This window comes from Podarcis pityusensis, assembly GCF_964106645.2.
Source record: "Podarcis pityusensis genome assembly, chromosome: 8".
Classification (NCBI taxonomy): Eukaryota; Metazoa; Chordata; class Lepidosauria; order Squamata; family Lacertidae; genus Podarcis; species Podarcis pityusensis.
In genome coordinates, this window is record NC_138033.1 from 7,008,120 (window position 1) to 7,031,740 (window position 23,621).

At 47.4% G+C, this 23,621-nt stretch overlaps 1 protein-coding gene across 1 annotated transcript in view; it reads right to left on the reverse strand.

Moving 5' to 3' along the window:
* Positions 1-6,496: 6,496 nt before the first annotated feature.
* The window catches only part of SARS2 (seryl-tRNA synthetase 2, mitochondrial), a 30,159-nt gene continuing 13,034 nt past the window's right edge, over positions 6,497-23,621 (reverse strand). Inside the window, exons 8-16 of the mRNA XM_081018972.1 lie at positions 21,926-21,973; positions 19,649-19,757; positions 16,785-16,830; positions 14,495-14,582; positions 12,059-12,171; positions 10,773-10,866; positions 8,602-8,694; positions 8,384-8,449; positions 6,497-7,115 (exon numbers count right to left, since the gene is read on the reverse strand). Of these exons, the coding sequence (XP_080875098.1) occupies positions 6,999-7,115; positions 8,384-8,449; positions 8,602-8,694; positions 10,773-10,866; positions 12,059-12,171; positions 14,495-14,582; positions 16,785-16,830; positions 19,649-19,757; positions 21,926-21,973 (774 nt within the window). The 3' untranslated portion in view covers positions 6,497-6,998. The remainder of the gene's footprint in view (positions 7,116-8,383; positions 8,450-8,601; positions 8,695-10,772; positions 10,867-12,058; positions 12,172-14,494; positions 14,583-16,784; positions 16,831-19,648; positions 19,758-21,925; positions 21,974-23,621) is intronic.

A 23,621-nucleotide genomic window follows, 5' to 3' on the forward strand; every position in this document is an offset into this window, starting at 1 on the left:
CGGGAGGAAGTGATGTCACGCCTGTTCCCTACAGAAAGAGGGCAGGAATTGTTTCCTTGCCTCGCTGTTGTTCCACACACGCAAAAAAATGTCCTGGTGGTTATTTGTGCAAGATTTCTCTTTGTGCTCCTAAACTGCTGCTGGTTTTATCCTGCCTGCTCTGTCTCCAGCTGGAGAGTCAAAGAGGGGCATTTGAGTGGAAACCCGCTCCCCCCCAACTAACAATGCAGCTAAAAAAAACACCGAATAGGAAATATTAAAGGGAGGGTTGCAGTTTTCTAGGATATTTCACCTATCACCCTTCTTCTCAACGCACTGACGATGTGTATTAGCCTTCTCCCCCAAACCCGGTGCCCTCTTCCAGGAGTTTCTGTACTACAGTTCCCATCAGCCCTCAGCCAGTTAGGGGCTGGTGGGAGTTGTAGTCCAACCCCCCCCCCGTCGGAGAAGTGCTCCCCCAGTTGGGGGAGACCGATTCATCCGTGGCACGGAGAAAAGGGGTTGCAGGGGTAAATAGTTTATTTTTCTCCCTTCTTTTTTTTTTTTGTTAATTCATTTTTATTAATTTTCCAATACAGTGGTACCTCTGGATGCGAACGGGATCCGTTCCAGAGCCCTGTTTGCATCCTGAAGCGAACACAACCCACATCTGCACATGCGCGGGTCACGATTCGCTACTTCTGCGCATGCGTGTGACATCATTTTGCGTGTCTGCGCAGGCGCGAGTGGCGAAACCAGGAAGCAACGTGCTCCGTTACTTCCGTGTCACCGTGGCGCGTAACCTGAAAATGCTCAACCTGAAGCACATTTAACAGGAGGGGCGCGGGTGGTGCTGTGGGTTAAACCACAGAGCCTAGGACTTGCCAATCAGAAGGTTGGCGGTTCGAAACCCCGCGACGGGGTGAGCTCCTGTTGCTCAGTCCCTGCTCCTGCCAACCTAGCAGTTTGAAAGCACGTCAAAGTGCAAGTAGATAAATAGGTACCACTCCGGCGGGAAGGTAAATGGTGTTTCCCTGCGCTGCTCTGGTTCGCCAGAAGCGGCTTAGTCATGCTGGCCACATGACCCGGAAGCTGTACACCGGCTCCCTCGGCCAATAAAGCAAGATGAGCGCTGCAACCCCAGAGTCAGCCACGATTGCACCTAATTGTCAGGGGTCCCTTTACCTTTTATGACTGTAAAAAACATCTAATTAACATATCAGATCATAATCCAATTAAAATAAAAAACTAAAATAAAATAAAACTAAATTATCATCCAAATTATAATTATTAATTTTGGGGGGCTTCCCAGAGTCTGGAGCTTGAAGCATATCCAAATCTCAGTCCTGTCTCTCCTCGTTGTTTCCATATTTTCCACATCTCGATTTTAACGCTTTATTTTCTCCCTTTCAAGACAGGTAAAAGGAAGGAGCTCTTCACAGAGATAGTCGTATTTTTCGCTCCATAGGACGCACTTTTTCCCCTCCAAAAATGAAGGGGAAATGTGTGTGCGTCCTATGGAGCGAATGCAGGCTTTCGCTGAAGCCTGGAGAGCGAGAGGCATCGGTGCGCGCCGACCCCTCCCGCTCTCCAGGCTTCAGGAAGCTATCCGCAAGCCTTGCAAGCCCGGTGGGAGTTCCCGCGGGCTCACAAGGCTTGCAGGCAGCAGCCTGCAGCCCCGGCGAGTGTCCGCAAGCCTTGCGCGCCCGGCAGGAGGTCCCGCCGAGCGCGCGAGGCTTGGGGCGGCAGCCTGTCGCCCGAAGCACGGGGAGCCCTCCGGAGGGCTCCCCGTGCTTCGGGCGAGTGTCTGCAAGCCTTGCGCGCCCGGCAGGAGGTCCCGCCCAGCGCGCAAGGCTTGGGGCTGCAGCTTGTCGCCCGAAGCACGGGGAGCCCTCCGGAGGGCTCCCCGTGCTTCGGGCGAGTGTCTGCAAGCCTTGCGCGCCCGGCAGGAGGTCCCGCCCAGCGCGCAAGGCTTGGGGCTGCAGCCTGTCGCCCGAAGCACGGGGAGCCCTCCGGAGGGCTCCCCGTGCTTCGGGCGAGTGTCTGCAAGCCTTGCGCGCCCGGCAGGAGGTCCCGCCGAGCGCGCGAGGCTTGGGGCGGCAGCCTGCAGCCCGAAGCACGCGAGGCTTGGGGCGGCAGCCGCGGCGGGGGGGGGAATAATTTTTTTTATTCATTTCCCCCCCCAAAAAAACGAGGTGCGTCCTATGGGCCGGTGCGTCCTATAGAACGAAAAATACGGTAAACTGTGGAACTCACTCCCACAGAAGGCAATAAGGGCTACTCACCTGGATGGCTTAAAAGAGAGGATTAGACAATGCTTCTGAATACCAGTTGCTGGAAACCACGAGGGAGCTCAGCCTACACTCGAGTAGGACCCTGGCAGAGACACATGCCCAACTGGCATGTTCTCTCCCTCCTGGTCGATTCTTCGGGAGCTTCAAAAGCTTTCTTCAGCCCGAACATCACAGCAACTGATGCCAACAGACACCGGCACACTTAGGGATCCGCAGAGTTTGCGCAGTTGTGTAACAGACCTCAGCAACTCAGCATTTTGGCTAATTTACTTTATTTACATATAAACACACATGGAGCACTGCAACATGGCTCCCCCTCTCTCTGGCATCAGACAGCAAAGAGAAAAAACAAAGGACAATAGTCCCACTTCACAGAACACAGTAACACAAACATCCTGTCTCCTTCACTTCCCACTCTGTGGAGTCAAAACATACACCGTCATGTGAAAGACAACAATCCCATGACTGCAGTCATGGAGCAGGAATTCTAACAGGGAAGAGGGGCTCTCGTGGTCCTATCCTGCTTACGGGTTTCCCACAGGCATGGTTGGCCACTGGGAGGACAGGATGCTGAACTAGATGGAACCTTGGCCTCATCCGGCAGATCACTTCTTATAGTTATTGGGACAAACTTGACTCTTGCAATTTGTTTTATTTAAAAAAAGTGAAAGGATGACCTGGCTGGAAGTCAGATCCTATGTGTATTTACTTTGAAAGGCATTGCACTAAGTATAACGGGGCCTATCCTGCAAGTAAGTGGACAGAGAATGCAGTCTATGGCTGCAAGTCAACAACCACTTATCTGGAAACAGGGTAATAATAATAATAATAATAATAATAATAATAATAATAATAATAATTTATTACTTATACCCCACCCATCTGGCTGGGCTTCCCCAGCCCCTCTGGGCCGTTTTCAACAAAATATTAAAATACAGTAATGCACCAAACATTAAAAACTTCCCTGAACAGGGCTGCCTTCAGATGTCTTCTAAAAGTCTGGTAGTTGTTGTTCCCTTGACATCTGGTGGGAGGGCGTTCCACAGGGCAGGCGCCACTACCGAGAAGGCCCTCTGCCTGGTTCCCTGTCACTTGGCTTCTCTCAGTGAGGGAACCACCAGAAGGCCCTCGGAGCTGGTTCTCAGTGGCCGGGCTGAATGATGGAGGTGGAGACGCTCCTTCAGGTATACTGGACCAAGGCCATTTAGGGCTTTAAAGGTCAGCACCAACACTTTGAATTGGGCTCGGAAACGTACTGGGAGCCAGTGTAGGTCTTTCAAGACCGGTGTTATATGGTCTCGGCGGCCGCTCCCAGCCACCAGTCTTGCTGCCACATTCTGGATTAGTTGTAGTTTCTGGATCACCTTCAAAGGTAGCCCCACGTAGAGCGCATTGCAGTAGTCCAAGCAGGAGATAACCAGAGCATGCACCACTCTGGTGAGACAGTTTGCAGGCAGATAGGGTCTCAGCCTGCGTACCAGATGGAGCTGGCAGACAGCTGCCCTGGACACAGAATTGACCTGACACTTAGCTCAAAAGGAGCTTAACTGCCAAGCGAATCTATTACCCAGTGAGCTTCTTGGCTTGAGTGGGGATTCAAACCCTGTTATCCCAGGTCAGAATCCAGCACTCTAACCACTGCACAACCCTGGCTTTCTCCTCTTGATATATCCTCACCACCCATCTTTCAGTTGTAAGTTCTGCAGGGCAGGGGCCTGTGCTTTCCGGTTGCTATGAGCTCTTCGTTTCAGTACAGCTGAGATACCTCAGTGATAGTGTGTTTTTATGCCACAGATTCATGACGACAGCGCTATAGAAATTGCAGGTTGCGCCCAACCAAATTCTTCTGTAGACTCACTGAAATTAATCAGGTTAATTTCAGTGGGTCAACCTGGAATACAACTAGCTTTGGAAACAGCTCTATATAGAAAAGTTAACAGGAAGTATATAAAGGGCAGAGCTTGAACGACCGTTTAATATATATATATATATATATATATATATATATATATGGCATGATTTTATTTCTTATACAAATATTGAGACACATGCTCATTCCATGTCATTGGTATATGCAAATGTCTGGCGCATTGAAGGACCTTTCCTCTCAAGAACGATGGAACTTAGGTGGAGAATGCTTTTATTTGAATCAATTTTCATTATTTGTAAGGGAACATTTCACAAATATGAGTTAATACGTCGTACGTATCTTGGTACTTTAGTCCTTCCAGGCCGTGACGCTTTACGGTTTTGATTTGTTTTATTCTTTGTTTTCTTCCTCTTTGCTACGTCTGTTAACAAACCAATAAAACAAAAGGAGAGAAAAATTTAACCACGCGTGACGTCCAAAGCCCGCAACTCTTTGCAGCAGCTGGTCCACCCTTCAATGTGTCGCCTCACTTCTTGTTCTGTAGGATCTGGCATGGGAAGAGAGTTTGCGCAGCAAGATGGGTTAGGCCTAACTCCAGCTGCTGCCTCCGACGCCCTTCCTTTTCCCCTGTGGGCTCAGCTTTTGTGCGAAGACAATTTCTCAAAGCCACACCCGAGGGAGCCATTGTGGTTTGCGGCCACTTTGCAGAGACAGCAGCTGTGAGGCAGGTGCGTCCGAGTCCTATAAAGAGCTTTTGGGGAGGAGGGTGGAGCTGGGTCAAATCACAAAAGGATTCTCTCTCTCAAACACACTTGACTCCCTTTCAGGTCCCCACTCCGTATCAAACCGCTCTCACCGCCACCCTAGCGACAGTATTTATTTATTTAAACTCTCCAAGTCGGGCAATGGTTTCAGGCATCGAATCCAGAGTCTCACCTAGGAGACTGTGCTAGGCCAAGACGCAAAGCCACACTTTGTAGCTAAAGCACCACAATACCATTTTAGAGCCATCCAAACTGGGGGCCGTCACAACGAACTGTGGCAAGAGAAACTAATGAACTATGCAGAATTGGCAAAACTGACACCTAATAACGTGACAAGGATAACTGTGACTTTAAAGATGAACGGGAACCCTTTACAAAGTATTGAAAGAAACAACAAAGTGAATTGGATCCCTTGGCAGGTGTTGAATAAACATTCACAAACTTTTTATAGACAATATTTGGATCAATTAAGGATCTATACAATTTGGTAACTTGCATAGAATAACATATGTTGATAAACCAGAGAAAGGAGCTGAGGGAGGTCTGGGGAGGGAAGGGAGGGGGGTTATAGTTTGGGGAGGGGGGAAATAAGGGGGGGAATTAAGGATGATATTTTTTTGATAAAATGTTATGTTGAAATTCCTAATAAATTTTTTTTTTTTTAAAAAAACACCAAATTAATTGGGGGCCGTCACCATCTCCCATGGGAACGAGTTCCATAGCTGAACTGTGCGTTGTGTGAAATACTTAATAATAATAATAATAATAATAATAATAATAATAATAATAATAATTTATTTATACCCCACCCATCTGGTTACAATAAATGAAATTCTAACTAAACATCAAGAAAAAAACCTTTCTGACAGTAAGAGCTGTTCGACAGTGGACTGGTCTCTCTTCGGAGGTGATTAACTCTCCTTCCTTGGAGGTTTTTAAGCAGAGGTTGGGCGACCATCTGTCAGGAATGCTTTAGCGGAGTTTCCTGCATTGCAGGGGGTTGGACTGGATGACCCTTGAGGGTCCCTCCCCACACTACAGTTCTACGATTCTATCTGCCCTGAATCTTCACACGGCGTCCACATGTTCTAAGAGTTATAAGAGGGAGAAAAACTTATTTCTATCCATTTTTCTCCATGCCATGCATCGTTTCATAATCGCCTATTGTATCACCTCTTGCTTTTTGTCTAAACTAAAGGTAAAGGGACCCCTGACCATTAGGTCCAGTTGCAAACAACTCTGGGGTTGCGGCGCTCATCTTGCTTTATTGGCCGAGGGAGCTGGCGTACAGCTTTCAGATCATGTGGCCAGCATGACTAAGCCGCTTCTGGCGAACCAGAGCAGCACACGGAAACACCGTTTACCTTCCCACTGGAGCCGTACCTATTTATCTACTAGCACTTTTGATGTGTTTCCGAACTGCTAGGTTGGCAGGAGCAGGGACCGAGCAACAGGAGCTCACCCCGTCGCGGGGATTCAAACCGCCGACCTTCTGATCGGCAAGTCCTAGGCTCTGTGGTTTAACCCACAGCGCCACCCGCATCCCAGGGGACGCAGCATGCAAAAACCATCACTGCTAGAAGCAAACAGACGTTTTGGTTAGTGATTTTTATTGGGCGAATGTCTTCTCTGCTCCGTCGACGGTTCTGATCAATGTACCCTGCTTCCCCACCAACGAAATACAATAGAGGTTAAGACAAGAGAGGAAGCTGCGAACTGGAGTCTGGCTGATGGGGAAATGGCAAGATCTCCAGGGAAGGGCACAAGGGATTCCCATCCCAAGTTACATGTTGGGACTTCACAGCCAGCCTTTTCTGGAAGCGCTCTGGGTCCATGAAGATCACCTTGGGAAGGACAGCTCATATTCCCCTCTACCCTGAAGAGGTGAGCTCTCTCTCTCCACAGTGCCCAATTGGGGGTAAAGGTCACCTCGCTGGCATTTCAGGCCCCCCCAACCCAAAGTCACCCACCCCACCCACAAGGCTGCGTCACTATACAAGCGCTCATCCTTCCTTCCTCTCCTGGGTCTCTGGACTTCTTGATCATCTCAGATTTTCCAAGGCACCCCAGGATTTGGGGTGGGGGGGGTGTTCATTGTCTTTTGGGCTGGTTTGGGCCGATGTATTTCAACGGAGTGTAGCTAGGCTTGCCGATGATCTCTGTGCCCATCAGCGGCTGGAGGACGTCTGGTACCCGAACGCTGCCATCCTACAGAGGAGGGACAAAGGTAGAGGAGAGGGTTTGAGGATCCTGTGTCGGCCAACTTCTGCCCTCTGCGCAACATTCTGCGAACTGCCCTGGTTATTCTGTGAACCGCCCTGAGACCTCCGGGTATAGGGCGGTCTATAAATTCAATAAATAACAAGAATACAGTGGATGTTCGGGTTGCGAACGTGATCTGTGCACGATGCACGTTCTCAACCTGCAGCGGCGTGTCTGCGCAAGCGCTGGTTGCGATTCGGCGCTTCTGCGCATGTGCAAAGCGCGGTTTAGCACTTCTGCGCGTGCGTGACCGCCGAAACCCAGAAGTAACCCGTTCCGGTCTGTAACCCAAAAAAACGCAACCTGAAGTGTCTGTAACCCAAGGTATGACTGTAACAACACAGCGTCAAATGAAACCCACACCAAACTTGTTTCTAACAGGGTATGCCAGCTCCCAGCCCCTAAAATCCCCATCAGCCCTGGAGTGGATGGGAACTATAGACCTCTTGGAACAATTCGCAGGAGACAACTCTTAGGGGCTGAGGTTCTTCTGGCCCCTGCAATAAAATATTTGAGGGGTCCGCCTCCCCCCCACAAAGCAGATGGACACTGCCTCTGGGCTGGAGGTGGGGCCCCGCTGCCGTGCACAGAGCCCAGCCTAAAGTGGAGCATGCTCTAGTTATCTCTCACTTGGACTACTGCAACACGCTCTATGTGGGGCTGCCTTTGAAGGTGACCTGGAAACTACAATTAATCAAAAATGCGGCAGCTAGACTGGGGACTGGGAGTGGCCGCTGAGACCATATAACTGACCTGAGAGATCTGTAATGGCTCCCAGTACGTTTCAGAGCACAATTCAAAGTGTTGGTGCTGACCTTTAAAGCCCTAAACGGCCTCAAAGGCCCAGTATACCTGAAGGAGCGTCTCCACCCACATCGTCCAGCCCGGACACTGAGGGCCAGCTCTGAGGGTCTTCTGGCCGTTCCCTCCCTGCAAGAAGTGAGTTTGCAGGGAACCAGGCAGAGGGCCTTCTGGGTGGTGGCGCCTGCCCTGTGGAACGCCCTCCCATCAGATGTCAAGGAGATAAACAACTCTCTGGCTTTTAGAAGACATCTGAAGGCAGCCCTGTTTAGGGAAGTTTTTAATGTTTGATGTTTTATCGTGTTTTTAATATTCTGTTGGGAGCCGCCCAGAGTGGCTGGGGAAACCCAGCCAGATGAGTGGGTTATAAATAACAGCTGATGATGATAATGATGATTATGCTGGCAACGAACCTTGCGCTGGTTGGATTCCAGGAGGGCAATGAGCATCCGGGGAACAGCGCAGGCTGTGCCGTTGACCTGCAAAGAACAGACAGTTGTGCTGAGACGCTGGAGGCCCCCAGTGTGGCATCGGGTTAAGGAGCAAAAAGAGCACAGGTTATCGACACCTGGCCTCTCCTTCTCCCCACCCATCCCTGTATCTCAGGCCACAGGCCCAGGGCCCAGCTTACCGTGTGCGCATAAGACAGGCGGCCTTCCTGGTTGTAGTACATGATGTTCAGCCGGCGGCTCTGGTAGTCTGTGCAGTTAGAGGCACTGGAGATCTAGCAGGGGAAACGAAGGGCAGTCACATAACTGGCCAACAAGCAACAAAACAAAACAAACAACACAAGCAACACGATGACCAGTATACTAGATAGCATGCAATTCTTTTTGCATAATACACATAATTTAGTACAACAAAAACAAAATGTGTACACTTGTAAATTCTCTAATATACCAGCTCCATCTGGTACACAGGCTGAGACCCTATCTGCCCGCGGACTGTCTCGCCAGAGTGGTGCATTCTCTAGTTATCTCCCGCTTGGACTACTGCAATGCGCTCTATGTGAGGCTACCTTTGAAGGTGACCCGGAAACTACAACTAATCCAGAACGCGGCAGCCAGACTGGTGACTGGGAGCGGCCGCCGAGACCATATAACACTGATCTTGAAAGACCTACATTGGCTCCCAGTACGTTTCCGAGCACAATTCAAAGTGTTGGTGCTGACCTTTAAAGCCCTAAACGGCCTCAAAGGCCCAGTATACCTGAAGGAGCGTCTCCACCCCCATCGTTCTACCCGGCCACTGAGGTCCAGCACCGAGGGCCTTCTGGCAGTTCCCTCACTGCGAGAAGCCAAGTTACAGGGAACCAGGCAGAGGGCCTTCTCGGTAGTGGCGCCCTCCCTGTGGAACGCCCTCCCACCAGATATCAAAGAGAACAACAACTACCAGACTTTTAGAAGACATCTGAAGGCAGCCCTGTTTGGGGAAGCTTTTAATGTTTGATGTATTACAGTATTTTAATATTTTTTTGGAAGCCGCCCAGAGTGGCTGGGGAAGCCCAGCCAGATGGGCGGGGTATAAATAATAAATTATTATCATTATCATTATTATTATTATATATTTGAAATCAAATGAACACACGTCTGTCAATCTTTGGAAGTCCGTAGAAGTATAATAAGTCTATGGTTGAAACAAAGTAATAGATGCTATCCTGCGGGCTAAGCGGTAAAACTTTTTAGGCGTTCATGGTGCCGAAGTAGTAAGTGAATAACAACGTAGGACAGTGATCCCGGATAATTTGACTGTTTTGCTGGAATCTTCTTCAGCACAACCCATAGATTAGTAAAATGCACAAGGAGCAGTGGTCATAAGGATATGTAACCACTGCTCAGGGGTTTGTTGTTACATAAATGGCCAAGGCAGAAGTTGCGTTGGGAGTCCTCAGAAATGATTGTAGATATGAGAGCCAGATTTTGTCATCATCAAATGACATACAACGAATTGAAAAGGATGTTCAAAACAACTTTTATAAAAATCAACAACCCAGAAGCTTCTCTTTTGGTAATTATAGGGCCAGAACTACCTAAATTGTATAGAAATTTATTTATGTATGCTACTACAGTGGCAAGAACGTTACTCGCCCAAAAATGGAAAGAAGCAGAAGTCCCAGCAAAGGAAGAATGGCTACAAAAACATGGAATATGCAGAAATGGCAACACTTACCAGAAGAATAAGAAATCAAGATAACAAACTTTTTATAAAAGAATGGAAATGGTTCATTGAATATTTACAGATAAATTGTAAACAGATAAAAAACATTAGCAGGGTTATTGCAATAGCCTGCAGTTTTATAAGAGTATATATTTACAGTAGATAATTAAATTTGTAAGTGAAATGAATTTGGATATGCAGAAAAGATATGAAAAAGTAAATTTAAGGAACCGCAGAAAAAAGTGGGAAGTTTTGAAATGTGAAATGGATTGTAAAATTAATGAAATGTATAAATTTTGAAAAATATAAGTAAAAAACTAAAAAAAGAGAGAGTCGGATTTTGGTATGGTCAAAGGGGGGATAGGACCCTCTTGGTGGACCCACCACTCTCAGAATTAAAGGGGGAGAGTTTTGCAGGAGAGGGAGGGAGGGGAAGTCTCTAAACTGTGACGACAATACTAAGCTAGACGGATCCACAGTCCGATTTCCTACATTCACGTGTTCTTCTTATCCTTCTGCGCCACTTCTCTGCAGAAGGAGATTGAGAAGACTCTATCGGACTCTCCCCAGGGCTTCTTCCACCTTGGGGTTGGGTTGGCCCTTGGGCTAGAGATTCAGGAGCGAGCGGACTCTTCCCCCACTCACCTCTCCATACTTGTCCCGGCCGGGCATCCAGGCCTCAATGTCGAATTTCCTGTATGCAGGTAGGCCCAGTTCCTGTGTGGGCATATCCAGGACCCTATCGGTAAAGAGAAACCGGGATCAGATGCCTAACGGCGGCCATGAAAGTTGGGCACGCCCTGCTGCCACCTTGGCCGGAAGGCATAGGCTCAGGAACCTGATTGGCCTTCTCTATCCAGGTCTTGCTGCCTGAGGATTGCTAAGTAAATAAGTGAGATTACCTTTTGGGGCCTTATTTTGTAGAACTCATACACCGCTGGACTGAAAACAAGCAAGCAAGCAAACCCTCAAAGCCATTTACAAAAGATAAAACAGCAAACTCAAGAAAAAGTTGCAATAGTTTAAAGGACAGAAAAGTTAAAATACAGTGGTACCTCGGGTTACATACGCTTCAGGTTACATACGCTTCAGGTTACACTCCGCTAACCCAGAAATATTGCTTCAGGTTAAGAACTTTGCTTCAGGATGAGAACAGAAATCGTGCTCTGGCGGCGCGGCAGCAGCAGGAGGCCCCATTAGCTAAAGTGGTGCTTCAGGTTAAGAACAGTTTCAGGTTAAGCACGGACCTCCGGAACGAATTAAGTACTTAACCCGAGGTACCACTGTACAGAAACAGATTAAAATGACCTCAACTTTCTGAGCATCTTGTAGGTACAGTGGTACCTCGGGTTAAGAACTTAATTCGTTCTGGAGGTCCATTCTTAACCTGAAACTGTTCTTAACCTGAAGCACCACTTTAGCTAATGGGGCCTCCCGCTGCTGCCGTGCCGCCGGAGCACAATTTCCGTTCTCATCCTGAAGCAAAGTTCTTAACCCAAGGTACTATTTCTGGGTTAGCGGGGTCTGTAAACTGAAGCGTCTGTAACCCGAGGTACCACTGTAAACTGTACTGAGCTGTTAAAAGCTTTATGCGCTAATAGTAGCACCTTGAATTGGGCCTGGCAGCAAATCAGCAGCCAGCGCAGGTCTCTGAGCACGGGCGTGATAGGCTGGCGAGTTCTCGCTCCTGTCAGCAATTGCGCTGCAGCATTCTGATGTTCCCTGGACGTTGCTTTGCTTTGTTAGTACTGTATTTTAAACATGCCTAAGTATACCCTCTAAGGTGGGTTCAGGATGCAACCAGACATGTCTCTGCTGGCTGGGCTAGCAGCCCTTCTTCCCCCTCAATGATCACACACCCACGTTCCCAGCAGCCAACGGCGGGCGGGGGTCCCTCAGCTGCCCCCCCCAGCTCTTGCGCGACTCCCTACTTGTAGTGCAGTCCCAGCTCAGAGAAGATCTCTTTCTGCACGGCCAGGAATTCGTCCAGCAAGGCCTCGCTTTCGAACCCAGTCTCGTTGGCAGTGACCCCAAACATTTCCACCTGGATTGTGGGGAGAGAGTGTATGATTATAGAGATGTCCCTTTCATGAAGAGGCACGTAGTGAGACCATTGATCCCCTGCTGGTGAGGCTCGCTGACCTCCCGGAAAAACAACAATTCGACCTTTTCCTATTAGGCAAAGATCAGAAGACGACCCGGATGGTCGCCAGATTCTGTGTACAGATCTGTAGGCGCAGACCATCTCCCAACTCAAACTAGTTCGTTAAGAAAATCCCCAAACTCTGTTCTATGAGTGACTCTGGGTCAGCTCCCTGCGGTAGTTTATTGCTGTACATTGTTTTTAAATTTATTGTTTTAATTGTTTGTTTTCCTTCTGTGACTGTACCCCCAATTGTGTTTTATAAGCTGGTCTCCGACAGTAATAAATTATCTATCTATCTATCTATCTATCTATCTATCTATCTATCTATCTATCTAATAGAGATCTGTTAGCCAAAGGGAGAGGAAAGAGTAACTGCGGGAGAAGAGGGAAGGGAGAAGAAAAGGAAGACACGGTTCTCCCCCTCCCCAATTAATCCCCACGACAATCCTGAGAGGTAGGTTAGGCTGAGAGTGACTGATTGGCCCAAGGTCTCACCCACAGAGCTCCAGGGCAAGTGAGGATTTGAACTCGGGTCTCTCCCAGCATTCCAAGGCCCCATGTAAACTTTGCAGGCCTCTTACAATGCACCTCTTATGAACGCCAGCTCTGAAACCCACACATCCCAGCAGGAAAGCTAACATCACCTGGGCCCTCTGGCTTTCTGCTTTTTCAATGAGAACGGGCTATCTTTGCAGCGCTGAGGACTAGAAACTTGCATCGTTTGAAGCGAAAAGCAAGAGAGCCTTGGGATGAGTCCGATTAACCGATCCCATGCATTTGCTGTGCTTGCGTCGAACTGAACAACACGCTTGATGTGCCATTAGCATCTGTTAAGGTATCAAATTTCTCACTGAGCTCCATCCTGCTCCACCCCAACCCAAAAAATCTCAGGATGCACCAATAATAATAATAATAATAATAAAATTATTATTTACTCATAGAATCCTAGAGTTGGAAGAGACCACAAGGGCCATCGAGTCCAACCCCCTGCCAAGCAGGAAACACCATCAGAGCACTCCTGACATATGGTTGTCAAGCCTCTGCTTAAAGACCTCCAAAGAAGGAGACTCCACCACACTCCTTGGCAGCAAATTCCACTGTCAAACAGCTCTTACTGTCAGGAAGTTCTTCCTAATGTTTAGGTGGAATCTTCTTTCTTGTAGTTTGGATCCATTGCTCCGTGTCCGCTTCTCTGGAGCAGCAGAAAACAACCTTTCTCCCTCCTCTATGTGACATCCTTTTATATATTTGAACATGGCTATCATATCACCCCTTAACCTCCTCTTCTCCAGGCTAAACATGCCCAGCTCCCTTAGCCGTTCCTCATAAGGCATCGTTTCCAGGCCTTTGACCATTTTGGTTGCCCTCCTCTGGACACGTTCCAGTTTGTCAGTGTCCTTCTTGAACTGTGGTGCCCAGAACTGGACACAGTACTCCAGGTGAGGTCTGACCAGAGCAGAATACAGTGGCACTATTACTTCCTTTATACCCCGCCCATCTGCCTGGGTTTCCCCAGCCACTCTGGGAAGCTCCCAACCGAATATTAAAAACACAATACAGCTTTAAACATTAAAAACTTCACTGTACAGAGCTGCCTTCAGATATCTTTTAAAAGTCGGATAGGTTGTCTTACAACAGTAAGCCAGCTATTGTCCATGATGGGTGGTACTGATTGGGACTGGGAAGGCAGAAGACAGGGAGCCCAAAGTTAGGTGGAGCCAGAGAGACAATGGCAGGTAGAACCCTTGTCTAAGAGGATGCTGAGCTTGCTGAGGCCCGGGTCAGTGCCTAAATAATAATAATAATAATAATAATAATAATAATTTATACCCCGCCTATCTGGCTAAGTCTCCCCAGCCACTCTGGGCGGCTTCCAATCGAGTGTTAAAAACAATACAGCATTAAATATTAAAAACTTCCCTAAACAAGGCTTCCTTCAGATGTCTTTTAAAGATAGGATAGCTGCTTATTTCCTTCACATCTGAAGGGAGGGCGTTCCACATGGCGGGCGCCACCACCAAGAAGGCCCTCTGCCTGGTTCCCTGGAACCTCACTTCTCGCAGGGAGGGAACTGCCAAAAGGCCCTCGGAGCTGGACCTCAGGCCGAACGATGGGGGTGGAGATGCTCCTTCAGGTATACAGGACCGGGGCCTATGCTGCAGACCCTGCCCCTTCTGCCCACCTCCAACGGCGCCACACCTCGGGCGCACGTCATCCTCACCTTGGTGAACTGGTGCACTCGATACAGTCCCCACGACTCATGGCGAGTTTCTGTTTCCGCCCTGTAGCACGTGCTGACACACAGTGTCCTGGTTGAGGCGGAAGAAGAGACAGAAGGGCTGGTGAGGTCAGTGGTCAAGAGGAATTGGGCAGAGGAGGGCAGAGGGGTCTGTGGGTGGGTGCACATCGCAATTCCACCGGAGGGCAGAAAACCTTACAAGGATGGAACGAATAGTTGGCTCCCTAATGGGGGGGGGGGGCGCGAACCCCTCAACTTTCTTTTAAATGATTCAGATTGTTGTAGTGATCAGGTGAGATTGCTATGAGGAATTATAACAAATATAGAGTAAGCCACCTGTGTCAGCAATGAAAGCATTGCGTTGACTGGGTTTAAACGATTTTGATTCTTGATCAATCCACACCTCTGCATCCCTGTTCCATTTCTCTTTCTTGACCAGTCACGTATGCAGCCCAGTTGCTTTGCTAGGCAGGCATCCTGGGTCATCAAAGACAGTGGGCAGTTTCTTTGATGTAGCTTTCTGATATGTTAATCTTAGGATGTTAATCTTAGGGCCAGGAAACAGATCTCACCTGAAGGTGATAATGATCGCTGTCTTCCTGGCCATCCTTATCATGTATATTGCTTGGGGTTGCCAAATGAACTCCTTTGTAGTTCTGTTTTGTTTACACCAGAAATATGAGTGCTTAATTAGTTTGGGTAGTTTAACTTTGTCCCTACTGGGGTTTGTTGAAATGCTCACAAGAAATCTGATTGGTTCTTACTAACACTCTGTAAAAAGTTCTTTTGTGAATAAAAGGACCTGGGCTGGAGGGTGGAGACAGATTATTATATGCACCCTTCCCAGAGTCTTGCTGGTTCAAGCCTCTGTGTGTATTCTTATTAATCAGAGTTCAATCCTTCCTTTACTTTGGGAACACCTCAGATTGTAGCTTTCTTTTCTTTTTTTTTGAAAAATAATTTTTATTGAATGATTTTATGTTACAAAAAACAATACAACCCTACTACCACTAAATATAATTAAGAAATAAAAATTACAGACATCAATATTTAGTTTGTTATTTGTTATTTACCGTCTTATTTCCTCCCAAACATTGCATAAAACAACACACATATGTGCAGACACCCACACACCCACACCCACACACAAAATGATGATAATGAAAGTAAATATTTTCCCCCTTTTATCTTCCAAAATCTTTTCTTCAACTTTGACTTCCTGTCAAGTCCCTTTGCATATATTTTATCTTACATTTGAATGTACACAAAACAATAAACCTTTCTATATAATTTTTCTAATACATTCTGAAAACATAATAAATCCTTAATTGTTATCCACCTCCTTTTAGTTCCTTTATCATTCGAATGCTAGCACGGAGTCAAAACTATTACTGTATTTTTTAACATATCTTCTATAACCATCCCATTTCCCCGCAAATTTTTGCTTTGAGTTTCCTCTGAGTTTACTAGTCAATGGGGCCGTCTCCACCAATTCCTGTAATTTGATTTGCCAATTTTGGAGCCTCGTGATCTTTCCATAGCTTTCAAGGCTGTGAAGATGTGCAGCCTTAAGACTTCTAAAGCACGCAGCCAGGGAGCAGCTGATGTTTGAAGCAGCCCATTCCCCCTGCAGAAAACCCTATGATGTAAAGGAGAACATCAGAATGAGGCCAATGGCCCATTTAGTCTAGAGTCCTGTTCTCACAGGGGCCGACCAGTTGTTTTCTAATGCCGTAAACAAAAGCTGCGGCCCTCTCTGGAATTGAGGGAGTGGGGTGTATCCAGGCTCAGAGCAGACGCACGGACCCCAAGAATTACTAACGTTAGACTCTAGAATGCCACAGCCCCTATTTCATCATGTGTAACGTTCTGAACGGGACGCGGGTGGTGCTGTGGGTTAAACCACAGAACCTAGGACTTGCCGATCAGAAGGTCGGCGGTTCGAATCCCCGCGACGGGGTGAGCTCCCATTGCTCGGTCCCTGCTCCTGCCAACCTAACAGTTCGAAAGCACACCAGCGCAAGTAGATAAATAGGTACCACTCCGGCGGGAAGGTAAACAGCGTTTCCGTGCGCTGCTCTGGTTCGCCAGAAGTGGCTTAGTCATGCTGGCCACATGACCTGGAAGCTGTACGCCGGCTCCCTCGGCCAATAAAGCGAGATGAGCGCCGCAACCCCAGAGTCGGCCATGACTGGACCTTTACCTTTAACGTTCTGAACATGTGCACAGCGGCACCTGAATGCATCCACAAGGTGGGAAGAAAGTTTCTCACCTGACGGGGGTGTCTTTCAGATTCACCGCATGATCCATGAAGTACCCTAGTAGGAAGAGAAGGCGGTGGGAATGGATTTGAGGGAAGAAATTGGGGCACAATTCCTTAATTCCTTTGCCCCGGTTGCTCTCGTCAACCCTGTCTTGCTAATGTACATTTTTCAACCAGGGATGAAGAAAGAACTATCAATAACTTTTCAAAAGAGTTTTGTTTCTACATTTTATGTGCAGCCTGCCTGCCTCTTTCTTTTGGAGATAGGAGCAGAGCTTTGTTAATACAAGTGTCTCCCCACTAGGGCTGGGTGATATCTGGTTTTCAACATCACGATATATCACCAGCTAAACATTGTCATAGAATGAGATATCATGATGTCTGAAAGAAGGATGGAGCTTTGCAACGGCACTGGCTGGCTTCACGGTTTTTCCCACATTGTGATTTTTGCATAGCGTGCGTGCGCGCGCACACACACACACACACACACACCATGATTCACAACATGATTTTGCCAGGTCAAAAACTATAAAGCCAATATCACAATATGGACTTATAACCAGTCTTGGACGGTGTATCGATACATCGCCCAGCCCTACTCCCCACTTTTACACATGACCGCGTATACACACAGCGCCAGCAAATAATTAAATAAATTGATTTAATCAATTTTAAAGGCCTGGAAAGAGCAGGAAATCTGCAAAAATGGCACAAAAAGAGTTGGAAAACAGCCTTTGCACCAACCTTTGAGGCCTGTGGAGGGTTGGGAGCTTGAGAAAGGAGGTTTGGAGGGAGCAATTGGGATGGAATTTGGCGGATTTTTTTGTTTTTTAAAGGGTTTTTCAAGAATTTCCATGGGCTAGAGGGTGTTCCCCGCGGTACGTGATTCACGGTTATGCACAGTACCCGGGAACATAACCCTCGTGTCACAGTGGAGTTAGCTATGGTGTTTCATAGAAGGTGGCCGTTTTACCGATGATTTGTATTTGTTTTGCTGACGATTTGTTAATTATTCTATATAGCTCATGCTGTAATTGGGACGTTCTAGTACATTATTGCTACCGTATTTTTCGTTCTATAAGACACACTTTTGCCCTCCTAAAAATTAAGGGGAAATGTGTGTGCGTCTTATGGAGCAAATGTAGGTAGGAGGCTCTGCTCACCGCTCCCTTTAATGAGCTGCTTGGAGCGTGTGTGTGGCTCTTGGGGGCTTCTCCCTGAGGAGGGAGAAGGGTAGCTCTTCTCCCTCCTCGGGGAAAAGCCCCCAAGAGCTGCACACACACTCCACACTCTCTCTTTAAAGGGAGCATGGCTCTTGGGGGAGCCTTGCCTGGCTCCCCTTGCCCGGGAGAGGCTGCACGCGGCTATCCCAGAAGCCAGAACAGCAAGAGGGATCACTGCTTTCACTGCGCAGCAATCCCTCTTGCTGTTCTGGCTTCTGGGATTCAGAATATATTTTTTCTTGTTTTCCACTTCCAAAAACTAGGTGCGTCTTATGGCCTGGTGCATCTTATAGAGCGAAAAATACGGTAATTCTTTTTTCTTGTGATTCGTATGAGTGAAAAGTGTCATGAACAATAAAGGAACAAGCACAGCCAGAAACGGTGGGAATTTGAAAACATCTTGGGACATAAAGATGGGGCAGGCCGATGAGGCTTCTCTGGAGCCTAAGGAAGTTCTCTCCCAGGACTCCATATACCATTCAGTATTCCATTATTGCATCCATCTAAACTTATTTACACTGCTGAATTTATCTTAATGCTGTTAGTGTTTTCAGCTGTACACAATTATTTCCTGTATATTCAGTAAACGTTTTCTTTAAACTTCTGTTCTTCTTGTTCTCTTATTCTAGATGTTAAGTCTGCAAGCTGTGCATATTCTGTCAACTTAAGTTGCCATTCTTCTTTGGCTGGGACCTTGCTCGTTTTCCATTTTTGGGCTAACAAAACACGAGCCACAGTAGTAGAATACCTAAATAACCGTTTTTGACCCCTGGGAATTTCAGTCTGAATTATCCCCAACAGGAAGGACTCTGGGGTTTTGTGGGGAAGTACTTTTAAAGAGTGAGGAGGAATTAAAGAATCTTTTAATGAGGGTGAAAGAGGAGAGCACAAAATATGGTCTGAAGCTCAACATCAAAAAAACGAAGATCATGGCCACTGGGCCCATCACCTCCTGACAAATAGAAGGGGAAGAAATGGAGGCAGTGAGAGATTTTACTTTCTTGGGTTCCATGATCACTGCAGATGGTGACAGCAGCCACGAAATTAAAAGACGCCTGCTTCTTGGGAGAAAAGCAATGACAAACCTAGACAGTATCTTAAAAAGCAGAGACATCACCTTGCCAACAAAGGTCCGTATAGTCAAAGCTATGTTTTTCCCAGTAGTGATGTATGGAAGTGAGAGCTGGACCATAAAGAAGGCTGATCACCGAAGGATTTATCCTTTTGAATTATGGTGCTGGAGGAGACTCTTGAGAGTCCCATGGACTGCAAGAAGATCAAACTGATCCATTCTGAAGGAAATCAGCCCTGAGTGCTCACTGGAAGGACAGATCCTGAAGCTGAGGCTCCAAGACTTTGGCCACCTCATGAGAAGACTCCCTGGAAAAGATGTTGGGAAAGATGGAGGGCACAAGGAGAAGGGGACGCCAGAGGACGAGATGGTTGGACAATGTTCTTGAAGCTACCAGCATGAGTTTGACCAAACTGCGGGAGGCAGTGGAAGACAGGAGTGCCTGGCGTGCTCTGGTCCAGGGGGTCACGAAGAGTCGGACATGACTAAATGACTAAACAGCAACTTTAATTATGGATCATTTCCCAATACTCTTTTACCCTTTTACAAGTCCACAGAGTTCCACCCTTTTGCCATACCTGCAATGCCAACCTCGGACGTGCCTGCCAGGCTCAGGTCTTCAAAGCGAGAAGGGTCTATGTTGTACAGGAGGGAAGAGCTGGCTTCTGGGGGCATGCCACAACCTTCCTGGGAAGCAAGAGGAGAGAGGTGTGACACAGGTGGGTGGGTGGGTGAGTCTACAGGGCTCCCATCAGGTCCAGCCAGCATGCCCAGTGGTCAGAGATGATAGCAGCTGTAATCCAGCAACAACGGGAAGGTGCCAGGTTGAAAGCTGAGGCCTGCTTGCAGCGGGGCATCACCTAAAAACACAGCTCAGCAAAGGTGATGCTCAGAGTTTGGTCAGAAAACTAGCTCTAAAATGCCCTGTTCTCAAGAGTAGATACCGAGGGGATATTTTGACGTTTCTAATTAGTTGCAGGTCCCTTCTGGACTCTTATTCAGAAGAGGAGTCTCCTCCGTCTCCAGACAAGCAAGAAGAAACTGTAGTTCAATGGTGAATTCTGGACACAGTGGAGATGCCAAAGATTTGGATCACCATCAAAGATGCAGGAGGAAAAGATTAATAATAGGACCGACTAAGGGGAGGATGGAAGTCCAGGAGATTCCTTGGAATCTTGTTTTTTATGATCTGTGTTTGATATACAGCGGTACCTTGGTTCCCGAACGGCTTAGTTGTCGAACAAATCGCCTCCCAAACGCCGCAAACCCAGAAGCGAGTGTTCCGGTTTGTGAACATTTTTCAAAAGCCAAATATCTTCCGCGGCTTCCGATGGAGGGCAGGAAGCTCCCGCAGCTAATTGGAAGCCACACCTTGGTTTTTGAAGGGTTTCAGGAGTTCAACGGACTCCTGGAACGGATTAAGTTTGAGAACTAAGGTACCACACCATTGTATGACTGTAAAAATTTAATCTGAAAAACCAAATAAACGAGAGAGTCAGAGAGAGAGAGCAGGAACTACATCCGTTGCTCCACCCACTTTTGCCTCTGGCACCGCCCACAACTATTGTGTGGCCCTCGGAAGACTGCTCAGAAGGGTATGTGGCCTCCAGGCTAAAAAGGGCCATGTGCCAACCCCCGTCTTCAGAGGGCAACCAGACTCCTGGCTTTGTGAGCAACACTGTGTTGAAAACAGCCTCGGTCCAGTATACCTGAAGAAGCGTCTCCACCCCCATTGTTCAGCCTGGACACTGAGGTCCAGCACCAAGGGCCTTCTGGCAGTTCCCTCCCTGTGAGAAGCCAAGTTACGGGGAACCAGGCAGAGGGCCTTCTCGGTAGTGGCGTCCGTCCTGTGGAACGCCCTCCCATCAGATGTCAAAGAGGAAAACAACTTCCAGACTTTTGGAAGACATCTGAAGGCAGCCCTGTTCAGGGAAGCTTTTAATGTTTAATAAAGGTGAAGGTAAAGGGACCCCTGACCATTAGGTCTGGTCGTGACCGACTCTGGGGTTACGGCGCTCATCTCGCTTTCTTGGCCGAGGGAGCCAGCATACAGCTTCCGGGTCATGTGGGCAACATGACTAAGCCGCTTCTGGCGAACCAGAACAGTGCACGGAAATGCCGTTTACCTTCCCACCAGAGTGGTACCTACTTATCTACTTGCACTTTGATGTGCTTTCGAACTGCTAGGTTGGCAGGAGCAGGGACTGAGCAACGGGAGCTCACCCCGTCGCGAGGATTCGAACCGCCGACCTTCTGATCGGCAAGCCCTAGGCTCAGTGGTTTAACCCACAACGCCACCCGCGTCCCTTAATGTTTAATAGGTTATTGTATTTTAGTGTTCTGTTGGAAGCCGCCCAGAGTGGCTGGGGAAACCCAGCCAGATGGGCGGGGTATAAATAATAAATTATTATTATTATTGTGTGCCACAAGAACCACACACACGGTGGGGGTGCCAGAGAGGACGCTCTGGAAGCTCAGAGGCAGGGCTTCTGCTTTCCATACAGAAGGCTCCAGTAGCATCTCAAGGTAGGGCTGGAAGACAAACACACACACACACACACATACACACACACACACACACACACACACACACCAGCCTGAAATCCTGGAGCATGACTGCCAATCAGTGTAGACAATACTGAACTAGATGGACCAAAGATCTGCCTCCATATGAAGCAGGCTCTAAGGTTACCAGACATCCCCGTTTCCCAGGGACAGTCCCCGGATTTACAAATCAGTCCCCTGACAAAATGCTATCATTCCTACTGAAGTTGAAAAGTGTCCCCGGATCCACTGGAAAAAATCTGGTAACCTTACCATGAATATTTTTTTTTGTGGGGGGTGAGGCTACTTACAAAGACGGCTCCTTTCAGCAGATCTGGAACAGTCATGGGAATAAAGCCCTGTAGGGGGAAAGGAAGAGGATGAAGAGCTGCAGGAACCATCCAGGCACCCCCTAAGAAGGTATCGGCAAAAGGAGGAATTGCCCTAAAGAGAGAGAGAAAGACAAGGGGAAGGTCAAGAACAGGACACTGCCCCATGCCTGGTTCTCACATATTCTGTCCTTGAACAGAGGAGTCATGCAAGAGATGTTTGGTCGGAATCTCCTTTCTTGCAATCTGAAGCCATTGGTTCAAGTTTTACTCTCTGGAGCAGGGGATAACAAGCTTGTTCCCTCTTCCATGTGACAGCCCTTGAGATATTTGAAGATGACTATCTTATGCCCTCTCAGTCTTCTCCAGGCTAAACATACCCAGCTCCTTCAACCATTCCTCATCAGGCTTGGTTTCCAGACCCTTGATCATCTTGGTCACCCTCCTCTGCTCACCTTCCAGCTTGTCAATATTCTTCTTAAATTGTGGTGTCCAGAACTGGACACAGTATTCCAAGTGTGCTCTGACCAAGGCGGAATAGAGTGGTCCTATTACTTCCCTTGATCTGGACACAACCTCTGTTGATGCAGCCTAGAATAGCATTCACTTTTTTTGCAGCTGCATTACACTGCTGACTTATGTTCAGCTAGATCAAGGGAAGTAATAGTGCCACTGTATTCTGCTCTGGTCAGACCTCACCTGGAGTACTGTGTCCAGTTCTGGGCACCACAGTTCAAGAAGGACACTGACAAACTGGAACGTGTCCAGAGGAGGGCAACCAAAATGGTCAAAGGCCTGGAAACGATGCCTTATGAGGAACGGCTAAGGGAGCTGGGCATGTTTAGCCTGGAGAAGAGGAGGTTAAGGGGTGATATGATAGCCATGTTCAAATATATAAAAGGATGTCACATAGAGGAGGGAGAAAGGTTGTTTTCTGCTGCTCCAGAGAAGCGGACACGGAGCAATGGATCCAAACTACAAGAAAGAAGATTCCACCTAAACATTAGGAAGACCTTCCTGACACGTTCGACAGTGGAATTTGCTGCCAAGGAGTGTGGTGGAGTCTCCTTCTTTGGAGGTCTTTTTTTTTTTTTTTAATGATATTTATTAACATTTCACAAAATACAAGAATTACACAAAAACAAAAAGTAAAAATACAAAAAAATAGGAAATACAAAATACAGAAAAAGAGTAAAAGACACTTAAAAAAAAAAAAGAAGAAGAAGAAGGAAAATGGATCAATCTTTCCATATCTTACATTCATATCCTTGTTTCCCTGACCTCCTCATACCTCCCTTTTTTGTATTCCAGTTCAATTAGTTAAGTCAGCAATTTCTTTCCCTCTTTGTTTTCTCATAATTCTTTAACTTAATATACTATAACTTTAAATTTTCATCTGTTATCAGTCCTTTTTTACCTACACCTTTATAACATTACTGCTTAAACCACCTAGCTTCATTCTAACATCATTCTAACATTCATTAATTTTACAATATTTCTGTAAATAGTCTTTAAATTTCTTCCAATCTTCTTCCACCGATCCTTCTTTGGAGGTCTTTAAGCAGAGGCTTGACAACCATATGTCAGGAGTGCTCTGATGGTGCTTCCTGCTTGGCAGGGGGTTGGACTCGATGGCCCTTGTGGTCTCTTCCAACTCTATGATTCTATGATTCTATGA